Raw genomic sequence first — 27,773 nt, 5'->3', positions numbered from 1 at the left:
CAGATGTGAGAGATGATGGGTGTGTTAACTCAATGGGAGGAATCCTTTCACAATGTGTACATGTATCAGATCATCACGTTGTACACTTTAAATACCTTACAATTTTATTTGTTAATTATACCTTAATAAAAATACAGTCACAGAAAGTAAAAGTAGTGAAATTGATGCACCAAAGGTTTAAAAAAACACCTAAGGACAATAAGGTACATTGAAAGTAATCAATTCCATTAATTCTCCTTTAGACAAATTGACATTTAGAGTTTCATAAGGAATTCCCAAGTTTTATTCTTACAGCAATCTGCTGAACATTTACTTTGTGTGGCACTCAACCAGGGGTTGGTCTGAAAAGATGAATGAGGCACACAGTTTTTACCCTGGAAGAACTCACAGGCAAGGGGAAGGAGGTAGATACAGAAGCATTTGATTATAAAGCAAAGAATAACTTCCAGGATTGAGGATTTTAGAGTGATTTGTATCTACAAATATCAAGACAAGAAATATCAATCAATGTTTTTCTGGTTAACAAAATTTCAGTGTTAGTTTTCAGGAAGAGTTTTATATTTATTCTGAAGCCCTTGTAGGTCACTAAAGGCTTGCCTCATTTGGATATACTCATCACCATCTGTTTTACACCAAAGACATTGTAGACCTAAAAGGGAATGTTAGATTGGATTGGATTACCTTGATCCAATAATTTAATTTTTTTATGCAAAAACTGAGACCCAGAGAAGATAGAGGATTTGTCCAAGTTGCCAGCATTCATAAATGGGCAATGAGACATAATGGAAAGAGTGTGGGAATTATTTTGAGTCCTGGCTTGTACTCATATGAGTGATGATCATGGACAAGTTACTATTCTGAGCCTGAGCCTTACTTTTGCATCTGTAAAATGGAGATCTCAGAGGATCATTGTGAGAGTAAAACAGGCAATCTTTTTACCTGTTACATAGCCAAGATGAAATAAATGTCATTTCATTTTCTCATTCATCTTATTTTCCAAACTTTAATCTACTTTGTAGGATTATTCTGCAACATCTCTATTTTTACATTTTTCCTTATTCATGTTCATGAGAACTGAAATAGCAAGATGACCTTATAACATCTAGATGTTCTTTTCCCACTCCTACCCGCACCCCCAATTTCTGTATGCAAAGATGGTACTTTATTTTAAAAAAGATTGCTCTTCCCGATTTATGGTCCATTTCTTCTCATTATGTTGCCTACATATTCTCTGCTATAATCACCAACAACTAATATTCCCTTGCCTTGTATGTGTACTTCAGTTTCTCTCAGATGTGCCCTTCTGAAATTTTATACTGAACTTGATTTTCTTTGACTACTTGTCTGATTTTCCTAGGTTGCTATTTAAATGACCTTAGTCATACAGACACATAGTAGGTGCCCAGTAAAGTATATTGAGTGAATGGAAATGGAAATACATATTTTGAAAGAACACTACCATTTGAAATATAATAAGCACCACTAATGATATTTTTTTCCCACCAAAGTGGACTTCCATTTTCTGAACAGTATATATATCATAGACTACTATTTTTCAATTTTTGGTAATTTATGGAAAGATATACAAATATGTTAAAGTATGCCCAAGGAAATGTTATTGATAATGGCTAAGAGATAGTGACATAAATCAATAAACATGCATTAAGTAATTCCTACATATAATCCTTTTTGCTGAGGGTAATGAGTGTATGAGTAATAGAAAATACATGTGGCAAGGTCCCACTGACCTCTAGCAATATACAGTGTAGAAACAAAGATAAGACATGTATACAAGCACCTATGATATAAGACATGGGTATAGTCATTATAACACAGAAGTGCTGACAAGATGTAGTAAAGGTATTAAGTGTGTCCAGTGGAGGAAAGGATTAATTGGAGCTGGTGCAAACATTGAGGCTTCCTTACAAGAGAGGCATTTTATTTGGGCCAGGAAGGAGACATAGATTTTGACAAATAAAGATGAGGGGAATGGTTTTCAGGCAGAGTGGACCACATAGACAAAGCAGGGAGGTAGGAGAGTGTAGAGCATATATAAAGAATAAACCAAGAAGGGGATTTAGTTATAAAATTAGTCACAGGAAAATAAAGTACAGCATAGGGAATATAGTCAATAATATTATAACTATGGTGCCAGGTAGGTACTAGACTTATTGGAGTGATCACTTTGAAGATATATAAATATCTAATCACTCTGTTTTTTACCTGAAACTAATCTATTATTGTATGTCAACTATAATTTAAAAATATAATTTAAAAAGGAATCAAACAATTTGGCTGAAACAGAATGCTTGAGTAAAGGAGGCTTCCATTAACTAGGGGGTTTAAAGCCAAATCATGGAAGGCATTAAATATTAAACTAAGAATATTAGACTTTATCCTGCAGTTAATGGGGGTGGTGGTGAATGATAAGATTCACTATCACTTTGTACAACATTATGTTGAATTTTATCCAATTATGTTTCACTCCCTCCAGACAATGAATTCCCTTAAGGGCAAGGAGCACAACTTATTCACCTGTGTTACCTCCGTGCCTTGCATTGTGTCTGGCACATAGTAGACACTTCATATATAACTCTTTTCTATTCAAGGAAAAAATTATCAGACTTATAAATGTGAGTCTGTACTTTAGAAAACAGGCTGAAGCTTAGATTGCCAGTGAAGAAGGTAGAAAGAGAAAACATGGCAAAGGACATGCACATAGTGGGCAGGTAGGGACTGGGAGAAGCCACGGGTTCTGCAGAGGTGCGTCAGAAAGGTGAGGAAGTCAGAGAAGGAGAGCCATGCAGTATGACTACAGATGTAAGGGAATGATGAGAATATAGCCAGGCTTGCAAGTGTGAGATTGTAGTAGGATGAGTACCCATTCCTGACATAATTTGTGATAAGGGCTCTATTAAAGACATTAGTTTTGGCCTGAATTTTACAATAGTCTATATTTTATAAAGGTTTAAAAGTGGGAGACAATAACTTGAACACAGTTACTTAGAATCTTTGTAGAACACTAAATTTTTCTAAGTCTTTATCTGATTACATGCTAATTCTTATTTAAATTCTGAATGCTTCTGATATGATCAAATTTTATCAAATATTAATGTCTTTTTAAGATTACTGGTTTTTGAGGAATTTATCTTCTTTTATATTATAGGTGGGATTCTTAATAGATTTTCCAAAGATATAGCAATTTTGGACGATCTTCTGCCTCTTACCATATTTGACTTCATCCAGGTTTGTAAAAATAAGTATTATTAAGTGTCTTTGCATTTGTCATACTTTTAAAGATAATTAGAAAAAGAAGTACATGCGCATTTGCTTATTTTTCATTTGCCTGAGAACTGAAGTCCTATTGTATGAATTTTGTCAATATCAAAATCTTTGATGTAAGCATTATTTTAGTAAATTCAGTGACAAGTTAGAACTCTTTACCTGACCCGAACCCAAGGCAATTCCACATTTAGATGTAATAACCATTTACTTGGAGTGATTTGAGAATTATAACAGACCATCTTCCCCCAAATCACTATCCATGAAGTATGACATTTTTGACATTGGCATCACTATTTGATGGAAGTCACCTATCTCCAAATAGCCCATGTTAAAATGAAAATCTATTCCCTGGTGGGCCACAGTTTCACCTAGTCTCATCCATGAACACCTTGGCACAGATAAGGTAGCCACCAACCTTACAAGAAGGACCATAATGCAAGAAAGGACAGAATTACAAATAAATGTTCAAGACAGTGAGAGGGGAAGAAAAATTCAGGACTAGTGAGGACTATCCCTGGGTTATAAAGATCTGAAGGGGCCTTTAATGTAGCTTGGCTCTGAGCATGTGTCTCTGGCGTGATTAACTGGTGGTGAGAATAAAGAAGAAGGGGATAGAGATGAAGGTAAGCTATGGGATACTGCATTATGATTCCATAAGTGACAGGACTTAAGGTGTGTTGTGAATTAATAACCTTGGTGTTGGACCAGGTTTAAAAACAGCTTCCTGCCTGGCTTCGGTGGAGCCCCAGAGAGCAAATGCCACAGTCTCAGTGATCTCCTCGGTGAGACAGTTGGAATACCATTCAGCCCATGTTACCATGAATCACCCTCTCCTCCCATCCATTTCACACGCCCCCACCCCTCAATAACAATACTCTATTTGAGAGAATCTACACAACCAACATTGCAGGTACAGAGAAACCAGATTGTCAGTTTGCCTCATCTGAAATGATGGGAAGAATCAAACACATTAACTATTCTAAGCGAACTTTAGCATTTTGGATTTCCTTCAGTTGCTCTGTTTAGGATATAACACAACAGCAGCCGCTGGAATTCTTTAACCGAATCTTTGAGTTTGTGCATTTGAAGGATTGTTTCCTCTGTCTTTCTTTAATGCTGGACATTTGTTCCTTGTTTCAGGAGTGTAAATGACTGGTTCCAAATATAATATTATTAAATCAGGTGCAAACTGGAACATGGACATCTTGACATGATTGCAAAAGCATTCATGATAGTTTTTTTTTCTTCTCCTACTTATGTAGTCTGAGTATTTTCTTTTTTTTAATCCTCATGTGAGGATATTTCTTCATTGCTTTTCTGAGAGAGTGGAAGGAGAGAGGGAAACATAGATGTGGGAGAGGCACGTTGATTGGTTGCCTCCAGGTACCGGGGATGGAGCCTGCAATCTAGGTAAGTGCCCTTGACTGGAATGGAACTCGAGACCCTTCAATCTGAGGGCCGATGCTCTAATCACTGAGCCAAAGTGGTTAGGGCCTACTGAGTAGTTCCTGAATCAATATAAAGCTCACTTTAAAAGTTCTCTGGGAGATTAATTTTTAAATATTTATTTTATAAATTAACATTTTTTTTGACAGAGGTGCTGGCTCTTGAATGCTTTCTCTGTGGCAATTTGAATAGTTTCAGCTTAATTTCTGATGTTGTTGGGATTCTTTAGTTGTTACTTCACAAGGGTTTGTCAGGGCTCTTTTAACTTCCCCATTTTATTTATAGGAGGGTCCCACAAGAAGGAAGCACAATATATGACAATCAAATACAATAAAAATTTGATTAATTTTTTATTTTATTAAAAAAATTATCACAAGAGCTCTTTAAATTGTGCACTCCTCCAGTTATATTTAATTATGCTCTGATTAATTTCATTCTAGTCATATTTCAGGAACAAATTTTTGTACAAAGAAAGCATACCTATAAATTTCCTTTTAAAAATTAATTTCTATTTACTCTATTTTCTAACATTTGATAATGTTCTAGCAAATTTGCTTTTGGATCAAAATATTATATAATGAAAATGGAAGATCTAGATTCTATTCTTCAGATACCACTATTTACTTTACCTTAATAAGACACTTAATCTGCGGCTCTGAGCTTTCTAACCCATGAAAGGAGGAAGATAAAGCTGATGATGATCACTTTCAGGACTAAAGTTATATGCTTCAGATTGGCATACTGGAAGTGGACCATGAATAATAAACTTGAACTTGAAGCCAAACAGAGAAAAACAGTATTCTAGCTTCTACTTATCTCTCTGTTTGGGTGAATGATTTTTTAAAAATGAAACAGAAACCTACACATTTTAAACTACCAAAATCTCCTTGGCCCCCAAACTTTTAGGTCTTTTTTTTATTTCTTCTCTCTTACATGCAATTACACACTGAGTCCTGATACTTTGATCTCTACTATGTCTTTCACATTTTTTCCCTACTCATTCTATTAATTCCATTAATCCCTTACTTAGAAATTCTCAAGCACTATCATTTATGAATTCCAAATCTGGTGTTCATTGCATGGTTTTAAATAGGTATTAACTTATTTATCGATTTATCTATTAATTAAATAAATAATTGCTGTTTTCAAAGTGATCCTTTATCCTTATTGTCAGCTGTGGTTTCTGGCGGTACTATGTGACTGTCAGTGTCAGAGATGCTTTTGAGCTGCTTTTAGCAGTTGAAAAAGTGATGTACACTTCCTAGGAGCATGAATGAATGGTGCCTTGCAGGTTTTAGTCTGTTGACTTTTTTTTTTTCTTCTGATGAAGCGTAGGATTTGGATAAGAATGAATGGTATTTAGAAATCTGTGCTCACATTTTCGTCTTGCCCTAAAGACCCTCTGTTTATTTATCTTGTCCTCTCACTGATATGCCCAGTCTGAAACGACTTGTTTCTTATCCATTGTGAATTAAACTAGGATAGAATTTAAGGTTTTTCTGTGTAATCTGAATATTAAATATATTAAATCAGTGCTTTAATTTTGCACACAATGCTAAATTATTAGCTTTTAACTTCAGTGCCTAAGGGTGACCTCTTATGGAGCAAATATAATTATTTTCCTCAATACTTAGGCTGTACTCTGGATGATTATAATTACTGGAAACCTATCTTTTGAATGTTTCATTGTTTCCAGTTGTACCCACCTTCTTCATTTTTCTCTAACCCAGTACAATATCTTGGTTAGTTGACTACCCAGATATATGGTAGATATATCAGAAGTCAGACACAGAACATTTACAATTGTCAACAGCAAATAAAAGACCTGGAATGTAATGGTGTAGCTGAATGTTTCCATGTGTCCAATGCAGCAGCGTTTGTCCATCAGGCATACTGCTATTTAATATGATAGCCCATTTAAATTGTCATATCCCTAGTTAATCATGCTTAGAACAGAATGTTTCGCTTTTCTCCTCAAAAGATCCTATTTCTGAGAAAAAAATCCTTCATTAAAAAACTGTGGTTTCCCATTGATAAAGTCTTGTCATGTAGTAACTAGGGCATTAGGGGCTTTGGCACTTGTTGGGCCAGAATAGGATAGTGAAGATTTTCCTTAGATTATTGAGTCATCATATGTACTTAGCAGTGCCTGGCAGACACTGGAAAAAAAAGATTTATCTGAATATTTGTTGAATGAGCAAAAGGCTGGTATTGCAGAATCGATGACTGGAGATGTACAGGCATTTTCCCTAGAAAAGTGTCACTGAGATATGATTATCTGAAATTTTAGATGAAAATAACCTATTCAAAGAAGATTTATGCAGATTTTAGCTACACTTGCATCCTGCTCCCATCTACCAAAATGCTCCCATCGTCCACTTCATTGTCCACATGTCACCCATAGAAACTGGTTCATTGATTATCCTATGGATATTATAATAGGGTTTTTTTTAACCCTTGTTGTGGCAGTTACTTTATACATTATTCAAATGAATTATTGTGGAATAAATGTTAGCAGACTTTTTTTTTCTTTTTAAAATGTGTGGATTTATTGTCATGTGGAAATATAGAAGTTAAGCCTTTACCTTGATGCTGAAGAACACCATTGTGGTTAGATTGTTTCTGAGACTGCCAGGGATCAATGGGGCTCCAGGTTTTTGGTGAATAATGTGAAGCAGTAGCTCTAGTGGATTAATTTGGCTGAAACACAAAATTTATTTGACAATATATGAGATAGAAAAATCTGTCTAATTTCAAATTAAATTAGCCATATCCCCCAAGTTTGTTTTCTTTGCTTTGTTTTTGCTTTTTGTTTTTTTTTTGAGCCTCTAGGCCATCTCTAATTGTTTTAAGGAACAGAAACAGGATTTGGGGAAGGGGAGTAACATTTGTTTATTAAGTATAATTTTTTCAATCTTAAACATGAAAAAACTAGGTTCAGAGAAGTTAAATAGGTTGCTTAAGTGACAAGCCTACATTTAAACCAGGTCTTTCTGACTCAAAAGGCTGCAAGATGAATGCCCAATTTCAGAAATTTTCTAAGCAAAATAAACATTAAAATTTCACATTCATACTGAAATTATCTCAAAATAAAAAGTTTATTTTAAAAGAGGGCCAGGCTAGGGGGAAAAAAATCACCCTTTCCAGTTTATTTATCATGCACTTTAAAGTGTAAGGGAAATGAGCACACTGAGAGATCCAAGATCACTGTGTTTTCTAAACTTCAAAATGCTATTATGAGGGACCTAATCAATTTTTTTAGTATTCAGAGAAAACTTATAAGAAAGTACTTTGAGATAACAGCGTTCCTAGTAGGAAAATGCCTGCCTTTTATTGAGAATAGAACAGTGTGAAGAGCTATTTAGAAATATATCGCTGACATACCTTGTTCACTTTGCAACATGAAAGCATTTACACACTAACGTGTTTTCTTTGATCCTACAGTTGGTATTAATTGTGATTGGAGCTGTAGTAGTCGTCTCCGTTTTAGAGCCCTACATCTTCTTAGCAACAGTGCCAGTGATCGCTGCTTTTATTATGTTGAGAGCCTACTTCCTCCACACCTCCCAGCAACTCAAACAACTGGAATCTGAAGGTATGATGCTGAATGTGCAACGCTCACCTCAGAAAATATCCACAACAGCTACTCGTGATTCTCTATTATTAATCTACTTTTCAAAAACAAAATATTTCTGCTTTTAAACTTTTGCATTATATAACAATGACATTTTAAAAGTATATGAATATAGCCCTGGCTGGGTGGTTCAGTTGGTTAGAACGTAGTCCCGTACACCAAAAGGCAGCAGGTCAGATTCCTGGTTAGGGCACACACCTAGGTTTCGGATTTGATCCCCTGTCTGGGAGTGTAAGGGAGGCAGTCAATCAATGTTTCTCTCTCGCCTGAATGTTGTTATTTTTTTCTCTCTTCCTTCTTCTCTCTCTAAAATAACAAAACAAAACATATTCTCTGGTGAGGATTAAAAGCATATAAATATAAAAGGAAATAGTAAATTATAAAGTACACATAGATCGATTTTGGTAATTAAGACTATGTGAAATCATTTTAGTTTTAAAACCACTATATAGAGTCTTACCAAGGTTGGTATATAGGATATTCATTCATAATTTACTGATATAAATTAAATTTTAAAATAATAGTGCTACTATTACTAAAGGTTTGCCTGAGTTCCTAAACAATACTGGACAAAACTCTTCCTCCCGGCTTGTTTTCAGACACCCTTCCTTTCCCTCTGCCTTTTTGTGCCCCAAACATGCTTGAACTGTTTGGGAAGCACATTTTTTGGTAATAGCATTGGAGCAGGTGCATTTTCAGGGGCTAAATTTCAAGTGCATTTCTGCATTGAAGGTTATTTGTTAAATTAAGTCTCTTAAGCATTCTTAGTCAAGGTGTTGAATAAATTGTCTTAAAAGGAAACCATTTTGTCTCAACAGTGATTAATTTAAGATTAGCCAGAAAAACTGACAGTAGTAGTCAAGAAGCATGAATAAATAATAGCAGTGATTTTATAATACGTTCCCATCCATGTTAGCCAACTAAAAAAGGAGGGTAACATTAAAAATTAACAAATTTCATCTATTCCAAATATAGCACCAGAATGAAAACCTCTCTAACCAATGACATTTGCTGTCTTTTAAGCTAATCTTTATCAGGGACATAGTCTTAAGAATTTTCATTTTGCCTTTACATGATTTGCATTGTTTTCTATGGGAATATTTCACAGGCAGGAGTCCAATTTTCACTCATCTGGTTACAAGCTTAAAAGGACTATGGACACTTCGTGCCTTTGGACGTCAGCCTTACTTTGAAATACTATTCCACAAAGCTTTGAATTTACATACTGCCAACTGGTTCTTGTACCTGTCAACACTGCGCTGGTTCCAAATGAGAATAGAAATTATTTTTGTCATCTTCTTCATTGCTGTTACCTTCATTTCTATTTTAACAACAGGTACTGTGAAGTTGTTTAAGTAGTTACTAAACATTTAATTTAAAATTTTGCCAATCAATAAAATGCTACATTCTTTAGGTTAAAAATTTTAGATATCTTTAAACCATTTTGGGGGGCATTTGTTAATCAAAACATTTATTAGTTTATTGTTGAACAAATTATTTTCTTGAATTTCTATTGTTTTATTGTTGAACAAATGATATCTTTGAATTAGAACTCTCTGTAGTATTATCCCTACTTTACGGTTTAACAAACTGAGACAAAGTGCTGTCAGATAACAAATCTGTGATTGAAAAAAGAAAAAACACATCTCTGGACACTCATAGTAGGAAAGGATTATAAAAATAATAGGTATCTCTAATAAAGAGCTCTCTGAATAGGGGGAAAGAAACATCAGCATTTACACACACACACACATACAAAAGCCTCATCCCTGATAAGTTTTGTTTTTTTAACCACCAGTTGGTAAAATTTGTTATCCTAACGAGAATTTTGCATGACAAAAACCGCCACAGATGTGAAATGTTAGATAAAAGTGCCATATTTTTTAAATACAAATGTGTTGAATCTTAAGATCTTGGGTAAAAAACAAAGTATTTCATCATAAAAAAATAAAAATCTATATAGACAAGTGACAAGTAAGTCCTTCTAATGTAAGAAGTTATATTACTGAGCTATATAAAGTATTAAAATATATATGTGACAGTGGATAAAGGCTCAGGGCAAATGCCAAAGGCCAAAGGAGTGTTTGGTTGTAAGAAGAGAATCCTGCTCAAATCAAAACGAGTCACCTGTGGAAGAGTTACAAGAGTGCCTCCTGGAGCCCCAAGGCAGGAGGTACCCTGGGCCTCTAGGGGAAATGGAATAGGCATGGAGAATCATACTTGGCTCTTCTTCATCTCTTGAGGCCAAATGCTGGCCTCTGTCCCTTCCTTTCTGCAGCTGCTTCATTCATTTCTCTCTTTGAAGTACAGTACAGTACAGTAATTTTGGGCAACATTTAAAACAATAAAATTTTTTTTATAGGTTCAGAATTTTAAACTTTTTTCCCTCAAGTTATTTGAAACAGGATCAAAGAGGGCTAAATTACATGACTAAAGATCCATTAACAATTAATTCAAATTAATATATCATGTGCTATAACATAATGATTAAGGATCTGATTATGGCCTGATTTACCTGGAGTGGTAGGCAAAACATTTAACAATCAGGAGTAATTTAGGACCTATCAGTCAAATTGGATACCCAACCAGAGTGAATGTTAGCCACACAGCAGGTTTGTTTTGAGTATTAAATGTGATAATTTGTGCATAACAGGACAGTGCCTGGCCTATAATAAATACCCATAAATCTTACATTGCTTCTTATTGTTATCGTTATTCAATTTTATCTTACTCTCATCTTAATCTTCAGAATGGGCTATATATTGAAATTCTGAATAAATCTTGCCTGTTTAGAATAAATGATTTAGTACTAAAAACATATACCTGCTGTCTATGGTTTGTCTTCTGTTAGAGGAATTGTAGAAGCAAAAATTTCAATTAATAATGATAGGATGAATTATTTCTTCTATTTTTAGAACCCTATGACAATTTTATCATGCATAATAGATACAGACTTACTTTCTATTGTGATTTGATGACCTACAGTTATAATAATTTAAGAATGGAAAATTTTGGAAAATTTTTATGGTTATAAACACTGAATACTTATGAATTTTAATTAGTAGTCCTCTCCAGCCCTGAAAATCTACTTACTCTATAAACACTTAAGTTTTGTTCTTCCTGGATGAACTAGTTGTCCTGTTGTTTTTTGTAACGTAAATGGCAGTCGTCTCTTTCTAAATGGCAGACTGGTGAGTTTTGACTTCCCTGTGAAACTGTAGGTCCCTTTCTTCCCAACAGCATCTGACTTCTTTGTAGAGGAGCTCATTGGAACACAGGGCTTTTTCCCCATTGTCCATTATAGTCTTTGAAGGTATTATTACTTACAGAGTAGTAGCAGAGGAGATAAACATGGTGTGTACCCAACACCAACAGCCCCTTCAATACCTGAAGCATTTAAAAAAGAGCAACTCCTAATCTTCAATCACTCTTTGATTTAAAACATTGGTTGAATACTTACTATATGCACTTGCACGGCATTATTACTAGTGGTATATGCTATAGTGAACTGAGATGAAAGATGATTAAAACTCGCACAGAATTGAAATGTAACTTGAAATGACATATGCCCTGAAGAGTTATAAATAAAAGAATTCAGGAGAGGAATAACATAAAGTTTATTTATATTTTTGTTCCACTTATAGGTGAAAGAGAAGGAACAATAGGTATCGTCCTAACATTAGCCATGAATATCATGGGTACATTGCAGTGGGCTATAAACTCCAGCATAGATGTGGATAGTTTGGTAAGTAATGATTTTTTTTTTTTTAATCTATGAAAAAATTCAGACAAACCAAAAATTGTAGGTAATAACATAAGGGATGACTAGGTACCCAACCCTCACCTTAAGACATAAAACATTACAGATAAATTAAAAGCCATTATGTATCTCTTACTAAACCCATATCTCTTCTTCCCTCCATGTAGATAGCCACAGTCAAGATCTAGTGCCACAGTGAGCATTCTTGCACAGTCTCCTTGCCCAGTATCTTTCTAGAGCAGATACCTGGGAGTGGTATTGGTGGGTTGTAGAATTAACCCACATTCAACTTTACTAGTTGATGCTAAATTGTTCTCAGATATGTTATACCAACTTATATTCCCATCAATAGAGCATAATTATTCTCATAGGTCCATACCTATGATACAAACACTTTATATTTTCAGGCTTTTTAATTTTGGCAATCAGATGTGAAGTGATTACGAAGGAGATAGGGTAGCTTAATATATATTTATTGGCCATTTGAGTTTCTGCTTCTGTTAATTGCTTGTTCATATTGATTGCCTATTTTTCAAATAGCCTGGGCTTTTTTCTTAATTGATTTATAGGAGTTTATGAATTCTAGATCAATTATCCTTCCATACATTTCAGACCTGGTCCCCAGTCAGTGGCCTGGCTTTTGGTGTCTTTTGATGAAAAGAAGCCTTTAAGTTAAATGAAGTTAAATTTATTTGTCTTTCCTTTTGTGTATTCTGTGTTCAATATTGTGTTTTAGTAATTCTTACCTATCTTGGGTTTTCAAATTTATCAGCATTACCTTTTTTAAAAAAATATTCTTTTCTTATATTAAAATTTCCAGTTTGTACTCATAGCTCCTTTCTCATTCTTTTTTTTTTTTCATGTTTTTATTGATTTCAGAGAGAGGAAGGGAGAGGGAGAGAGAGAGAAACATCAGTGATTGAGTCATTGATTGGGTGCCTCCCACATGCCCTCTACTAGGGATCAAGCCAGCAACCAGGGCATGCCCCCTAACCAGGAATCAAACCATGATCTCTTAGATCATAAGTCTATGCTTAACTACTGAACCATGCTGCAGAGGCGCCTTTTTTTTCTTAAATTTTTATTTTTTTTATTTTTTATTTCAGAGAGGAAGGGAAAGGGAGAGAGAGGGAAATATCAGTGGTGAGAGGTATTGATCAACTGCTTTCTGCATGCCCCTTACTGGGAATCAAACCTGAAACCCGGGCATGTGCCCTGAATGGAAATTGAACCGTGCCCCTCTTGTTAATGGGTGGATGCTCAACAGCTGTGCAGCACCGGCTGGGCTCCTTTCTCATTCTTAAAGTGTTTATCATTGCCTTCTCTCTTTTTACTTGATCAGTATCATTACACATTTGTGTCCTTGATCGGTGTATGCAAAGATCCTATTTTGTTTTTTTTGTTTCTCTTGTCTTGTTTCCCTAGAATGCAGAGCCTGCACTAAGGTTAATGAGCTAACACAGTGTCAGGGACGCAAATCCTGTGGCATTAAGAATGAGCGATAAAGGAAGCAAGGCAGATTTCCCATTTTTGTTTTAAAAAACCCCACAAATAAATACTAATTTTCAATCACACAGTGTAGTTTGTCTGGATAGCTTAATCATCAACTTTTCTCAGTCTGTCTGGAGTACTGTATTTAAAATTAGTCATCCATTATGACATTGGTGGAGGGTCTAGAAACCCATGATGAGAATGACTTTTATTCCAGTCCAAGTTCCTTTTCCCATTCTCTGAGACAGTTTACTTGTTCTCAAACCACACACATTCATTCAGCTGTGACATTTGTATAATCAATTCCTACCAGAACAAATATCATTATAAAAAATACCTCTAGGGGAAAAAGCCCAAACCTTTTAATGTCCTCTTTTTACCTATGTTTCTTAGTATTTTATTTAACCAAAGCATTTTAATAATTCATTAAAATGCAATTTAACCTTAACATGGTTTATAGTAGGGTTTATCTCTTTTCCTTTAACGTTATTTCTTTGAGTTTGACCAGTTCTTTTTAGGTACTCATTCATCTCCTCACTTGGCTTTTATGCTTTTGGGGTTGGGTGTCTATCGTAAATGTACTTTAAAATGTTTCTGTTGGAAAATAGCAGAAGAGTAAATAAATATTGTGCTTGCATTTATATAATTCTTCCCAACTTTCTACAACTTTGACTTTATAATTAAAACCCTCATTATGTCACCTCTTTTTCTAAAATATCTCAGCCTGTATATCCACAGTTCCTTTCTCTTTGCCATATTAATTGCCTTGGTTTATGTAACAACCTCTACACATAGATGTCAAAACTTCTGTTGTTGCCCTGGCTTGTACCATTGGTCCATACACCAAAGGGTCCTGGATTGAATTCCCAGTCCAAGGCATTCACCTGGGTTGCAGGTTTGGTCTTGGCCCTGGTCTGGGCCATGTGGGAGGCAAACAATCAATGTGCCTTCTCACATCGGTGTTTCTCTCTTTCACTCTCTCTTATCTACCCTTTCCACTCTCTCTAAAAATCAATGGAAACGATATCCTCAGGTGAAGATTAACAAAAAAAAAGTGTCAGTATGAATTTTATCTCATTTTAAAAAGTCCTGCTCTTTTGTTTGAATGTGAAAGTGGTTGTGTTAGTTTTCATTTCCCTGCCAAATCACACAAGTGGTCTTTCTTGGGCCTTGGTGGATATTTATTTAGGTATTAATTCCCATCATACTGCTTTCACCCATGCAGTTGCTAAAGTTATACAGTAATTTTTAAATTTTCACCTGGCATATGTTCAGAGTACAAGGCGGGGAGATACCTATGTCCTCCAGTTTCACATTTGAACATCTTTATGACCTCTGAAGTAAAAACTCAATATGTTCTCATTTTATTTTACTGATTTGTTAACTGAATTTAGATCTCAGTTTAGCATGCAGTAAACAGTGTTTTGCTTGACATGTGCTTTTAGTTTTTCAGTGCTGGACTATTGAGAAAAAACTTTAGATTTGGAAAGAATATTTTATTTTCCCATTTGACATGGACACAGTGAAGTGTCAACAGAACTATGAAGTTATGAAAATGGCAATATGATTTTTCTTTTATAGTTCATCCATTGCTTATACACAGGTACCTAGCTTTCATTAGCTTTCAACCAATAAAGGTAATATTTGGATGATGATACTCATTACTACTTCTGGTCACTTTGTATTAATGATGGACTATACACTTCAAATATCAGCACTAAAAACTGGCCAACAACCCTTTTATTACTCCTTTCTAATTAATTACCTGTTTTTCTTTTTCATTGAATTTATTGGGGTAACATTGGTTAATAAAATTATATAGGTTTCAAGGGTACAATTCTATAATACATCATCTGTATATTATGTTGTGTGTTCACCAGCCCAAGTCAAATCTCCTTCCTTTACCATTTTTCCCTCCTATACCTTCTTCTACCTCCTCCCAGACCCCTTTCCCTCTGGTAATTGCCAGAGTTGTCTGTGTGCATGAGGGTATGGTTTTGTTCTTCCCTTAATTCCTTCACCTTTTTCACCCAGCTCTGCAACCTCCCCTCACCTCTCACAGCTGTCAGTCTATTCTCTATATTTTTCTATTTTGTTAGTTTATTTTGTTCATTAAATTCCACATATAAGTAAAATCATACGGTACTTGTCTTGCTCTGACTGGCTTATTTCACTTAGCTTAATATTCTCCAGCTTCCATGCTGTCACAAAGGGTAAGATTTCCTTCTTTTTTATGCCTGAGTAGTATTCCACTGTGTAAACGTACCACATTTTTATGCACTCATCTACTACAGAATACTTGGGCTCCTTCCAAATCTTGGCTATTGGAAATAGCACTGCAATGAACATAAGGGTGCATATATTCTTTTAAATTACTTTTTTCAGGTTTCTTCGACTATATTCCCAGAAGTGGGATCACTGGGTTGTAAGGCAGCTCCATTTTTAATTTTTTGAGGAAACTTCTCCTTTCCACGGGGGCTGCACCCATCTGCATTCCCACCAGCAGTGCACAGGGTGCCCTTTTCTCCACGTCCTCACCACCACTTGTTGATGTTGATTTATTGATAATAGCTATTCTGACAGGTGTGAGGTGTGAACCCATTGTGGTTTTGATTTCTCTGATGACTAGTGATGTTGACGATCTTTTCATATGTCTATAGGCAATCTGTATGTCTTCTTGGAGAAGTGTCTGTTCAGGCTCTTTGCCAATTTTTTAATTGTATCATTTCTCTTTTTTTGGCGTTGAATTTTATGTTCTTTGTCCATTTTGGATATTAACTCCTTATCAATGGGAGAATATATTCTCTCATTCAGTGGGTTTTCTTTTCATTTTGTTGATGGTTTTCTTTGCTGTGCAAAAACTTTTTGTTTGATGTAGACCCATTTGTTTATTTTTTTCTTTTGTTTTCCTTGCCTGAGGAGATATATCAGAAAAAAATATTGTTACAAGAAATGTCCAGGTTTTTACTGCTTATCTTTTCTTCTAGGATTTTTACAGTTTCAAGTCTAACATTTAAGTCTATAATCTACTTTGAGTTTATTCTTGTGTGTGGTATAAGAAGTGGATCTAGTTTCATTTTTTGGCCTTTATTGTGTTCCCTCTACTCTCACTTTACTGAGAGTTTTTATCATAAACAGGTGCTGGCTTTTACCAAATGTTTTATCTGCATCTATTGAAATGCTCACGTGATTTAAAATTTTTCTATCTTTTTAATCCTCATCTGAGGATATGTTTTTATTGGTTTTAGAGAGAGGAAGGGGTAGAGAGAGAGAAAGAAAGAGATAAATAAACATCAATGTGAGAGAGAAACTTTTATCACTTGCCTCCCGGACATTCCCCAACCAGGAATCCAACCCAGGAATCTAACCTTCAACCTTTTGGTGTACAGGAAGGTGCTCCCACCAACTGAACCACCTGGGCAGGGCAATCGTGTGATTTTTAACCTTCTTTTTTTCCCGTGGCTTATCACATTTATTGTTCCCCAGATATTGTACCAACCTTGCATCCCTGGAGTAAATCCCACTTGATCATGGTGGATGATCTTTTTAATGTATTGCTGGATCTGGTTTGCTAATATTTTGTTGAATATTTTAGCATCTATATTCATCAAGAATATTGGCCTATAGTTTTATTTCTCTTATATGTCTTTATCTGGTTTTGGAATTAGGATAATGCAGACCTCATAAATTGAGATTGGTTGTTGTTCCTCCTCTTCAATTTTTTGGAATAGGTTGAGAAGGATAGGTGTTAGTTCTTCTTTGAATGTTTGGTAAAATTCACCTGTGAAGCCATCCAGTCCAGGGCTTTTGTTTGTTGGGAGGTTTTTTTTTAGTTTTTTTTTTATCACTGCTTTAATTTCATTATTTGTAATCTGTCTACCCAGATTTTCTGATTCTTTCTGATTCAGTTTTGGAAGATTGTATGTTTCTAGGAATTTATTTATTTTTTCCAGATTGTCCCATTTGTGGGCATATTGTTATTTGTAATGTTTTCTTACAATTCTTTGTATTTCTGTGGTGTCAGTGGTTACATTTTTACTTCTGATTTTATTTATTTGGGTCCTCTCTCTTTTTGTCTTGATGAGTCTGATTAAAGGTTTGTCAATCTTGTTTATCTTTTCAGAGAACCAGCCCTTGATTTCATTGCTCTTTTATTTTCTTTTATACACTCTATTTTGTTTATTTTTGCCTGATATTTATTATTTCCTTTTATCACCTCACTTTGGGATTTGTTTATTGTTGTTTTTCCAGTTCATGTAAGTGTAAAGTTCTTATGTTGGGTGCATAAATATTTGTAAGAGTTATATCCTCTTGTTGGATTACTCCCCTTATCTTTATGTAGTGTCCTTCTATGTCTCTTACAATAGTCTTTGTTTTAAAGACCATTTTGTCTATAAAATCTATAAGCATTGTTACCCGAGCTTTTATTTTCATTTCCATTTGCATGAAATATCTGTTTCCATTTCTTTACTTTCAGTCTCTGTGTACCTTTCTTTCTTAGGTGGGTCTCTCTTGTAGACAGTATATATATGGTTCTTGTTTTCCTATCCATTCAGCTATGTTATGTCTTTTGATTTGAGCATTTAAGACATTTACATTAAAGTGATTATTGATAAGTATGTATTTATTGCCATTTTTATTCTTTCAACTGTATTCCTCTGTCCTTCACTACTACTGCTTCTCCTTCTCCTCCTCCTCCTCCCCCCCTTTTTCTTCCCCCTCCTCCTTCTCCTTCACCATTTTAATTATTGTGTACCTTGGCATGGGCCTCTGGGTTTATCTTTTTTGGAACTCTGCACTTCCTGTACTTGTGTGTCTTTTTCCTTCACCAGGTAAGAAAGTTTCAGTCATTACTTCCTCATATAAGTTTTCTCTCTCTTCTCCTTCTTGTATCCCCAACATTTCATGTTGTCGCAAAGGTCCCTTAAACTATCCTCACTTTTTAAAATATTTTTTTCTTTTTACTGCTCTGACTGGGTGTTTATTTCGACCTTGTCTTCCAAACTGCTGGTTCGATCCTCTGCTTCCAACCTACTGTTTATTCCTTCCAGTGTATTCTTCATTTCAAATATTGTATTCTTCATTTCTGACTGGTCCTTTTTTATGGTTTCTATATCCTTTTTCATGATGTTGAGCATCCTTATAACCATTTCTTTGAAACCTATATCTGATAAGTTGCTTCCATCCATTTACTTTAGCTCTTCTTCTGGAGATTTCTTCTGTTCTTTCATGTGGGGCCTCCTTCTGTGTCTCCCTGTTTGGGCTGCCTCTTTGTGCTTGTTTCTATGTATTAGATAGATCTGTTATGACTCCCAGTCTTCATGGGGTGACCTTATATAGTAGGTGCCCCCTTGGGTCCAGCAGTGCAGTTTCCTTGATCACCTGAGCTGGGTGCTCCAAGAATGTCCGTTGTGTGGCTTATGTGAGCCCTCTTGTTGTAATTGAGTCTTGACTGCTATTGGCTTGTTCATGTGTGGGATCAACCCTCAGCCTGGCAGTCTGTGAGGCTCAACATTGACCATAGCATGTGAAATGTTGTGTAGGTGGTGACCACATGATGCAGAATTTGCCACAGCAGAGTTTGGTGACTGCCAAGATCTTCCTTTGGATATGCCCCTTTTGAAGTTTATTGGATCCTGCTCTTATGTTGTCTGAAGCTGGCCACTGTGTGTGTTGGTTCTGGTTCTCTTGAGAGGGACTCTGGTGCAGGACAATGGCAGACACTGCCTGTGACTGGCCCTGGATGACCTGTTTGGAGCTATAAGCGATACATAGTTTGTGGCTGCCTCTGCTGGGCCTGGGTGCATGCCGCAAGGACCAAACTGTGCACCAAGACCTGCTTTTATCAGCACCAGGCCTGGAGGTAGGTCAGCAAAAGTTCCAATACACCTGAGATGTGCCTCCACCTGCTTTCACCTGCCAACTGCCTGTTAGGCCTAGTCACTAAAGGAGCCTCTGGTGGTACTCGAGTTGCATTAGGTGGGTTCTCAGTGAGTCACCAGGTAGGGGCTAGTGGTGTTCACAATTGATACAGGTTCCAACTCAGTGCTAGTGCTGGGTTTGGGTCCACTCAGCAAATGTCCCCCAGTATGCCAAATCTAGCTGCCACCCACTGGGTGCTTGCACACCTTTGTATTGGGGCAGGTTCTCAGGGAGTCATCAGGATGCGGTCAACAGAGTTCGTCAGGCCCAAACAGACCATGATTTGGCAATATGAAGGGAGGGTAGTGCTTCAGTTGGGTGTGTGAGGGAAAAATCACCCCATCCTAGAACTACACAACTCAGTCTGTCTCAGATTTTGCCAGGAGGAGAAGGTGCTCAGCACGCTGGGTCCATCAGTTGCTGGGAGGATGGGGCTAGTGGATATCCCATGAAGGGCAGTTGCCAGTCAGGCTTCTGGGAAGTTAAAGGTTGAGGGCCTCATGAAGAGCCACACAACTCAGTCTGTCTTGGATTTTGCCCTGAACTTGGCCGGGTGGAGCCAGTAGGAATATGGTGGACAGGGCTGCCAAAGCCCAGATGATATGACTGCCAGAATCCTGGAGGGTGGTTCTAGTGGATATCTCGTGAGTGGGAAGCACCGGTCAGGTTCATGGGAAAATGAGGGGAATGGTCCCCATCCCAAAACTACACAACTTAGTCATTGATGCCTCATGATCATTACAGATCTTTACACCAAGGCAGCTGACCAAGGCGGCTGACTCCTTGGCAGGCATAAGCTCTGCAGAGTGGTGCAAGGGGAAATCCAGAGGGTGGGGCTATTGTTTGCCCCCAGGCTGATGCCATATGGAAGGGTGTACTCCACCTAAGACAGATGGCATTGACAGTGTGCAAGATGGACTAAGCACAGGGATCCTGGTGGCTATCTCTTTAATCTCTCTCTCTAGACACATACCCCAGACACTTCTCACATGACTCTAGTCTGCTTAGCCCTCCCTCTGCTGGAGTCCAGGGTGAGTGACTATGAATGGAATTCTCTGTGTTAGACCTTTAAGAATGCACCTGTGTCTCTAGGAGACTCCTGTCTCTCCCTGACAGATAGGATCCCCACCAATGTTCACAGTCAGATTTATGTGGGCATCTTTTCTTGACTCTGGTGCTCTGGGCTGGGGAGCCCAGCTTAAGGTTCTGACCCCATACTTTTTAGGGAGAACTCCTGCAGCTCAGATATCCCTCCAGACTCTTAGCCACCGGGTATTGGAGTGGGGCCATTCCTATTCACGTCTCTGCCTTTTCTACCAAACTCTATGTGCCTTCTTCTGTAAAACCTTGGTTATAAGACTTCTCTTCAGCTAGTCTTCAGATGGTTATTCAGGATGATTGCTCTATAATTTAGTTGTAATTCCAGTTTGATACTGAGAGGAGGTGAGTATAGCTTCCACCTACTCTGCTGCCATCTTAGATTGCCCTCATTAATTCTTTATTTTATCCCCTAAGATAGTTCTTTCCTACCTTCTTGCCTCTTCTCGGGTGCTTTAATAGTTCCACTTCCTGCACTCTCAGCAAATGACCTTGCTACACACTTCATAGACAAAAAACAGAAGCAACCATGAAGAAGTTCCTCATTTCCCTTCTAATGCACAACCCTGCTGAACCTCTATTCATGTGTGTCACTTTCTCTCTGTGTCTTTGCTCTTATATAAAGACCAGTAATATGCAATTAACCTTTCTTTGTGGGATCTTTCTTTCTAGTTTAAAGCTGCCTTTCCTTGACCTCCAGGTTGTGCCCCATTTCATTGACTTATTTACAGCCAAATTTTTTGAAAAGAGTGCTTGTCTCTGTTTTCTTTTCCCCATTCTTTCTACAATCGATGTCATTTCATTTTCATCACCTCCATAACTCATGACCAATATCTTGCCAGAGCTAATGCTTTTGTCTCCCTCAACGTCTCACCAGTATTTATGCCATGGAAAAATCCTTCTCATGACACTTCCTTTTTTTTTTTTTTTTAATCTTTATTGTTGAAAGCCTTACAAATGTACTCTCTTTTCCTCCGTTGATCCTCTTCACCCTGTACCCCTCCTCCCAGGCCTTCACCCCACTATTGTCTGTATCCAAGAGTTATGCATATATGCATATAAATTATTATAATAATATCTCCCCACCCACCCCCACTTTTGTTCTGAGATTCCTCAGTTTGTTCCATGTTTCTATGTCTTTGGACCAATTTTCTTCATTAGATTCCACATATGAGTAAGATCATGTAACACTTGTCTTTCTCTGACTGGCATGTTTCAGCATAATACTCTCCAGGTCCCACCATGCTGTCTCAAAGGGTGAGGGATCCTTTGTTTCTACTGCTGCATAGTATTCCATTGTGTAAATGTCTGAGAAGATGCTTGATATTATTTTAATCTTCTTGAACTTGTAGAGGCTTGCTTTGTGGCCTAACGTGTGCCCTATCTTTGAGAATGTCCCATGTGCACTTGAGGACACTGCATATCCTTCAGCTTTGGGGTGAAATGTTCAATAAAATCCATCTGATTTTTGTGTCATTTAGAGTCACTGATTCCTTGTTGATTTTTTGTCTGGAAGATCTATCCAATAAAGTCAATGGGGTGTTTAAGTATCCTACTATGACTATATTGCAGTTGATCTCTCCTTTAAAGTCCTCCAGAATTTTGTTTTCCCCAGCCTGTGTGAGTCTTTTGTTCTGAGGTGGGTCTCTTTTAGACGGCATATATTTGGGTCCTGTTTTCTTTTCTTTCTTTTTTTTAAATTAATTTATTTTTTTATCTTTATTGTTGGAAATATTACAGATGTCCCGTTTATACCCCCATTGATCCCCTCCATTCTGCATCCACCCCACCCCCAAGCCTTCACCAGACCAATGTCTGTGTCCATAGATTATACTTATAAACATATAAGTTTTTGATTAATCTCTCCTCGCCCACTCCACCATCCCCACCTTCCTTCTGAGATCCCTCAGTCTGTTCCATGCTTCTATGTCTCTGGATCCATTTTGTGCATCAGTTTGTTTTGTTTATTACATTCCACATATAAGAGAGATCATGTGGTACTTGTCTTTTTCTGACTGGCTTAGTTCACTTAGCATAATACTCTCCAGTTCCCTCCATGCTGTCCCAAAGGATAAAAGATCCTTCTTTTTAACAGCTGCATAGTATTCCATGGTGTAAATGTACTACAGCTTTTTTATCCACTCATCTACTGATGGGCACTTGGGCTGTTTCCAGATCTTAGCAATTGTAAATTGTGCTGCTATGAACATAGGGGTACATAAGTTCTTTGTGATTGGTGTTTCAGGTTCCTTAGGATATATTCCTAGAAGTGGGATCACTGGGCCAAATGGCAGGTCAATTTTTAATTTTTTGAGGAAACTCTATACTGCTTTCCATAGTGGCTGCATCAGTCTGCATTCCCACCAGCAGTGTACTAGTGTTCCCCTTTCTCCACATCCTCCCCAGCACTTGTCATTTGTTGATTTGTTGATGGTAACCATTCTGACAGGTGTGAAGTGATACTTCAATGTGGTTTTAATTTGCATTTCTCTGATTAGTGACTTTGAGCATTTTTCATGTCTCTTGGCCTCCTGTATGTCCTCTTTGGAGAAGTGTCTATTTAGTTCCTTTGCCCATTTTTTAATTGAATTGTTTTTGTTCCTTTTGTTAAGTTATATGAGTTCCTTATATATTTTGGATATTAATCCTTTATCTGATGTGTCATTGACAAATATATACTCCCATACAGTGGACTCCCTTTTTTGTTGTTGATTTATTTATTTATTTTTTTGCTGTGCAGAAGCTTTTTATTTTGATGTAGTCCCATTTGTTTATTTTCTCCTTAGTTTCTCTTGCCCTAGGAGATGTGTCAGCAAACACATTGCTACAATGTCTGAAACTTTTCTGCCTGTGCTTTCTTGTAGGATTTATATGGTTTCACAGCTTACATTTAAGTCTTGTATCCATTTTTTTATTTTTGTGTGTGGTGTAAGTCGGTGGTCTAGTTTTATTTTTTTTTTTCATGTCCCTGTCCAATTTTCCCAAAACCATTTATTGAAGATATTGTATTTACTCCATTGCATGCTTTGGCCCCAATTGTCGAATATTAATTGAACATAGTGATTTGGGTCCATTTCTGAGTTCTCTATTCTATTCCACTGATCTATATGTCTGTTCTTGTGCCAGTTCCAGGCTTTTTTTTTTGTTACAGTGGCTTTGTAGTATAACTTTATATCTGGTACTGTGATTCTTCCAACTTTGTACTTCTTTCTAAAGATTGCCGTGGCTATTCGGGGTGTTTTTTGGTTCCATATAAATTTTCAAAGTGTTTGTTCTAGATCTGTGAAATATGTTGTTGGTATATTTCAATTTGCATTGAATTTATAGCTTGTTTTGGGTAGTATGGACATTTTAATGATATTAATTCTTCTAATCCATGAACATGGTCTATTTTTACATTTGTTTATATCTTCCTCTAGTTCCTTTTTCAGTGTCCTGTAGTTTTCCGAGTACCAGTGTTTTACATCTTTGGTTAAGTTTATTTTTAGGTATCTTATGTTTATAGTTGCAATGGTAAATGGGATTGATTTTTTAGTTTCTCTTTCTGAGAGTTCATTATTGGTGTATAAAGATACCATCGATTCCTGGGTGTTATTTTTGTATCCTGCTACCTTGCTGAATTCATTTATTAAGTCTAGTAGTTTTTTGGTGGAGCCTTTAGGGTTTTGTTTTACAATATCATGTCATCTGCAAATAATGACAGTTTTGTTTCCTCCTTTCCAACTTGGATGCCTTTTATGTTTTCTACTTTATGATCTCTGTGGCTAGGACTTCCAGTACTATGTTGAATAAGAGTGGTGAAAGTGGATGCTGCTGTCTTGTTCCTGTTCTTAGGAAAAATGGTTTTAGTTTTTGCCCATTGAGTATGATGTTGGCTGTAGGTCTGTCATATATAGCCTTTGTTATGTTGAGGTATGATCCCTTTTTCCCCACCTTGCTGAGAGTTTTTATCAAAACTGGATGTTGGATTTTATCAAATGTTTTTTCTGCATTTATTGATTTGATCATATGATTTTTGTCTTTCAATTTGTTTATGTGATGTATCACATTTACTGATTTGACAGTATTGTGCTGGCCTTGCATCCCTGGAATAAATCCTACTTGGTCATGGTGTATGATCTTTTTAATATATTGCTGGATCTGATTTCTTAATATTTTGTTGAGGATTTTAACATTTATGTTCATTGCGGATATTGGCCTATAATTTTCTTTCTTTGTAGTGTTTTTATCTGGTTTTGGAATTAGGCTAATGCTGGCCTCGTAAAGAGAGATTGGAAGTGATCCTTTCTCTTGGATTTTTTGAAATAGTTTGAGGAGGGTAGGTGTTAATTCTTCATTGAATGTTTGATAAAACTCCCCTGTGAAGCCATCCAACCCAGGGCTTTTGATTGCTGCTTCAACTTCATCAGCAGTTATCAGCCTATTCAGGTTTTCCGACTGTTCCTGATTGTTTTTTTGAAGGTTGTATTTTTCTAGGAATTTGTCCATTTCATCCAGGTTGTCTGGCTTGGTGGTGTATAGTTATTCATAGTATTTTCTTACAATCCTTCATATATCTTTTGGGTCAGTTGTTATTTCACCTCTTTTGCGTTTGCTTTTGTTTGTTTGGTTCCTTTCTCATTATTTCTTGATAAGTCTTGCTGAAGGTTCCTCAATCTTGTTTATGTTTCAAAGAACCAGCTCTTGGTTTCATTAATCTTTTGTATTGTTTTCTTAGTCTCTATGTCATTTATTTCTGCTCTGATCTTTATTATTCCCTTCTTTCTACTTACTCTGGGCCTTCCTTGTTGTTCTCTTTCTAAATTTTTAGGTTGTAGGTTTACAGAGGGTATTAAAAATTTTTCTTGTTTTCTGAAGTAGGCTTGTAGTGGTATCAACTTCCCTCTCAGGACTGCTTTCATTGTGTCCCATAGATTTGGAGTTGTGTGTTCATTTTCATTTGTTTCCAGGAAGTTTTTGATTTCTTCCTTGATCTCTTTGGTAACCCGTTCATTGTTTTAAAAAAAATGCTATTGCCCAGCCTGGTGTGGCTCAGCGGTTGAGCGTCGACCTAGGATCCAGGCAATCGGGGTTTGATTCCCTGTCAGGGCACATGCCCGGGCTGTGGGCTCGATCAATGACTCTTTCATCATTGATGTTTCTATTTCTCCCTCTCCCTCTCCTTTCCTCTCTCTGAAATCAATAAAGATATATATTTTTTAAAAATAATGCTATTTAGCCTCCATGTGTTTAAATGTTTTTTAGTGTTTTTAATGTAGTTGATTTCTAATTTAATGCCATTGTGGTTAGAGAAGATGCATGATATTATTTCGATCTTCTTGAACTAGTAGACACTTGTTTTGTGTCCTAACATGTGGTCTATCTTTGAGACTGTTCTGTGTGCACTTGAGAAGAATGTATATTTTGCAGCTTCGGGGTGGAATATTCTGTAAATGTCAGTTAAATCCATCTGATCTAGTGTGTCATTAAGGTTCACTGTTTCCTTGTTGATTTTTTGTCTGGAAGACCTATCCTGTAAAGTCAGTGGGGTGTTAAAATCCCCTAGTATGACTGTATTGCTGTTGATCTCTCCCTTAGAGTCCTCCAGAAGTTTTTTTATAAATTTAGGTGCTCTTATATTGGGTGTATATATGTTTATCAGGGTTTTATCCTCCTATTGGATTGATCCCTTTAGTATTATGTAATGACCTTTCTTGTCTCTTGTTTGGTCTTCATTTTGATGTCTTTTTGCTGGTATGAGTATTGTTACCCCAGCTTTTTTTCCATTTCCATTTGCATTGAAAATTTTTTTATCTCTTCACTCTCATCCTATGTGAGTCTTTTGTTCTGAGGTGGATCTCTGATAGACAGCATATATTTTGGTCATGTTTTCCTATCCAATCAGCCACCCTATATCTTTTTATTGGGACATTTAGTCCATTTACATTTAAGGTTATTGATAGATACTTATCTATTTCCATTTTATTCTTTATACCTATGTTTCTCTCTGTCAGACTCTATTTCTACTTCTAATTACAGCAGTTCCTTTAACATTTCCTGCAGTGCCAGTCTGGTTGTGATAAACTCCTTTAGCCTTTTTTGTCTGGGAAGCTCTTTGTTTCGCCATCTATCTTGAATGATAGCCTGCTAGATAAAGTAGTTTTGGTTTCAGATCCTTGTTTTTCATTACCTTGAATACTTCATGCCATTCCCTTCTAGCCTGTAGAGTGTCTGATGAGAAGTCAGCTGACAGCCTATGGGGGCTCCTTTGTAGGTAACAGATTGCTTTTCTCTTGCTGCCTTTAAGATTCTTTCTTTGTCTTGAATTCTTGGCATTTTAATTATGATGTGTCTGGGCATGGGCCTCTTTGGATTCTTCTTGCTTGAGAGCCTCTGTGCCTCCTGAACTTGTGTGACTTTTTCCTTGACCAGGTTAGGGAAGTTTTCTGCCATTATTTCTTCAGACTGGTTCTCTAACTCTTGCTTACTTTTGACCTCCTGTGGCACTCCTATAATGTGAATATTGTTATGTTTCATGTTGTCCCGCAGCTCCCTTAGACTGTCCTCCTGTTTTTTAATTGTTTTTTTCTTTCTGGGTCTTTGATTGAGTGATTTTTTTTTCTACTCTGTCTTCTAATTCACTGATCTGATCCTCAGCTTCCTCTAATCTGCTGTTTATTCTTTTTTATGTATTCTTTATTTCTGCTATGTCATTCTTAATTTCCTTCATAGTTTCCGTATCTTTTTTCATACTATTGAGCACCCTTACAATCAGTATTCTGAACTCTATATTTGATAGATCGCTTATCTCCATTTCATTTAGCTCTTTTTCTGGAGAATTCTCTTGTTCTTTCATTTGTGGCTTGTGTTTTGGTCTCCCCATTTTGGCTGCCTTTTTGGGTTTATTTTTAAGTGTTAGGTAGATCTGCTAGGACTCTCAGTCTTTTTAGAGGGTCTCTGGTACAGGCCTATGTCAGGCTCAGTTTTTGACTGGCCCTGAGTACCCTTTTTGGAGCTATCAACAACCCTCGGCTTGAGGTCTCCTCTGCTGGGGCTGGGTGCATTTGGACAGGACCAAAATGCACACCAAAGTCTGATTTTTCCAAGGCCCAGGTCCTGAAGCAGATCAGGCAAAGACTCAAAGCACTCTGAGTTATG

At 36.7% G+C, this 27,773-nt stretch overlaps 1 protein-coding gene across 1 annotated transcript in view; it reads left to right on the top strand.

Moving 5' to 3' along the window:
- The window catches only part of CFTR (CF transmembrane conductance regulator), a 224,194-nt gene that overhangs the window by 122,473 nt on the left and 73,948 nt on the right, over positions 1-27,773 (top strand). The window contains 4 exon segments of the mRNA XM_016196929.2: positions 3,167-3,246; positions 8,176-8,326; positions 9,474-9,701; positions 12,010-12,110. Of these exon segments, the coding sequence (XP_016052415.2) occupies positions 3,167-3,246; positions 8,176-8,326; positions 9,474-9,701; positions 12,010-12,110 (560 nt within the window).

The sequence above is a fragment of the Miniopterus natalensis genome, chromosome 10 (genome assembly GCF_054644295.1).
Source record: "Miniopterus natalensis isolate mMinNat1 chromosome 10, mMinNat1.hap1, whole genome shotgun sequence".
NCBI classification, from domain to species: Eukaryota; Metazoa; Chordata; class Mammalia; order Chiroptera; family Miniopteridae; genus Miniopterus; species Miniopterus natalensis.
Note: the sequence above shows the minus strand (reverse complement) of the source record. Positions and strands in the feature narration are given on the sequence as shown.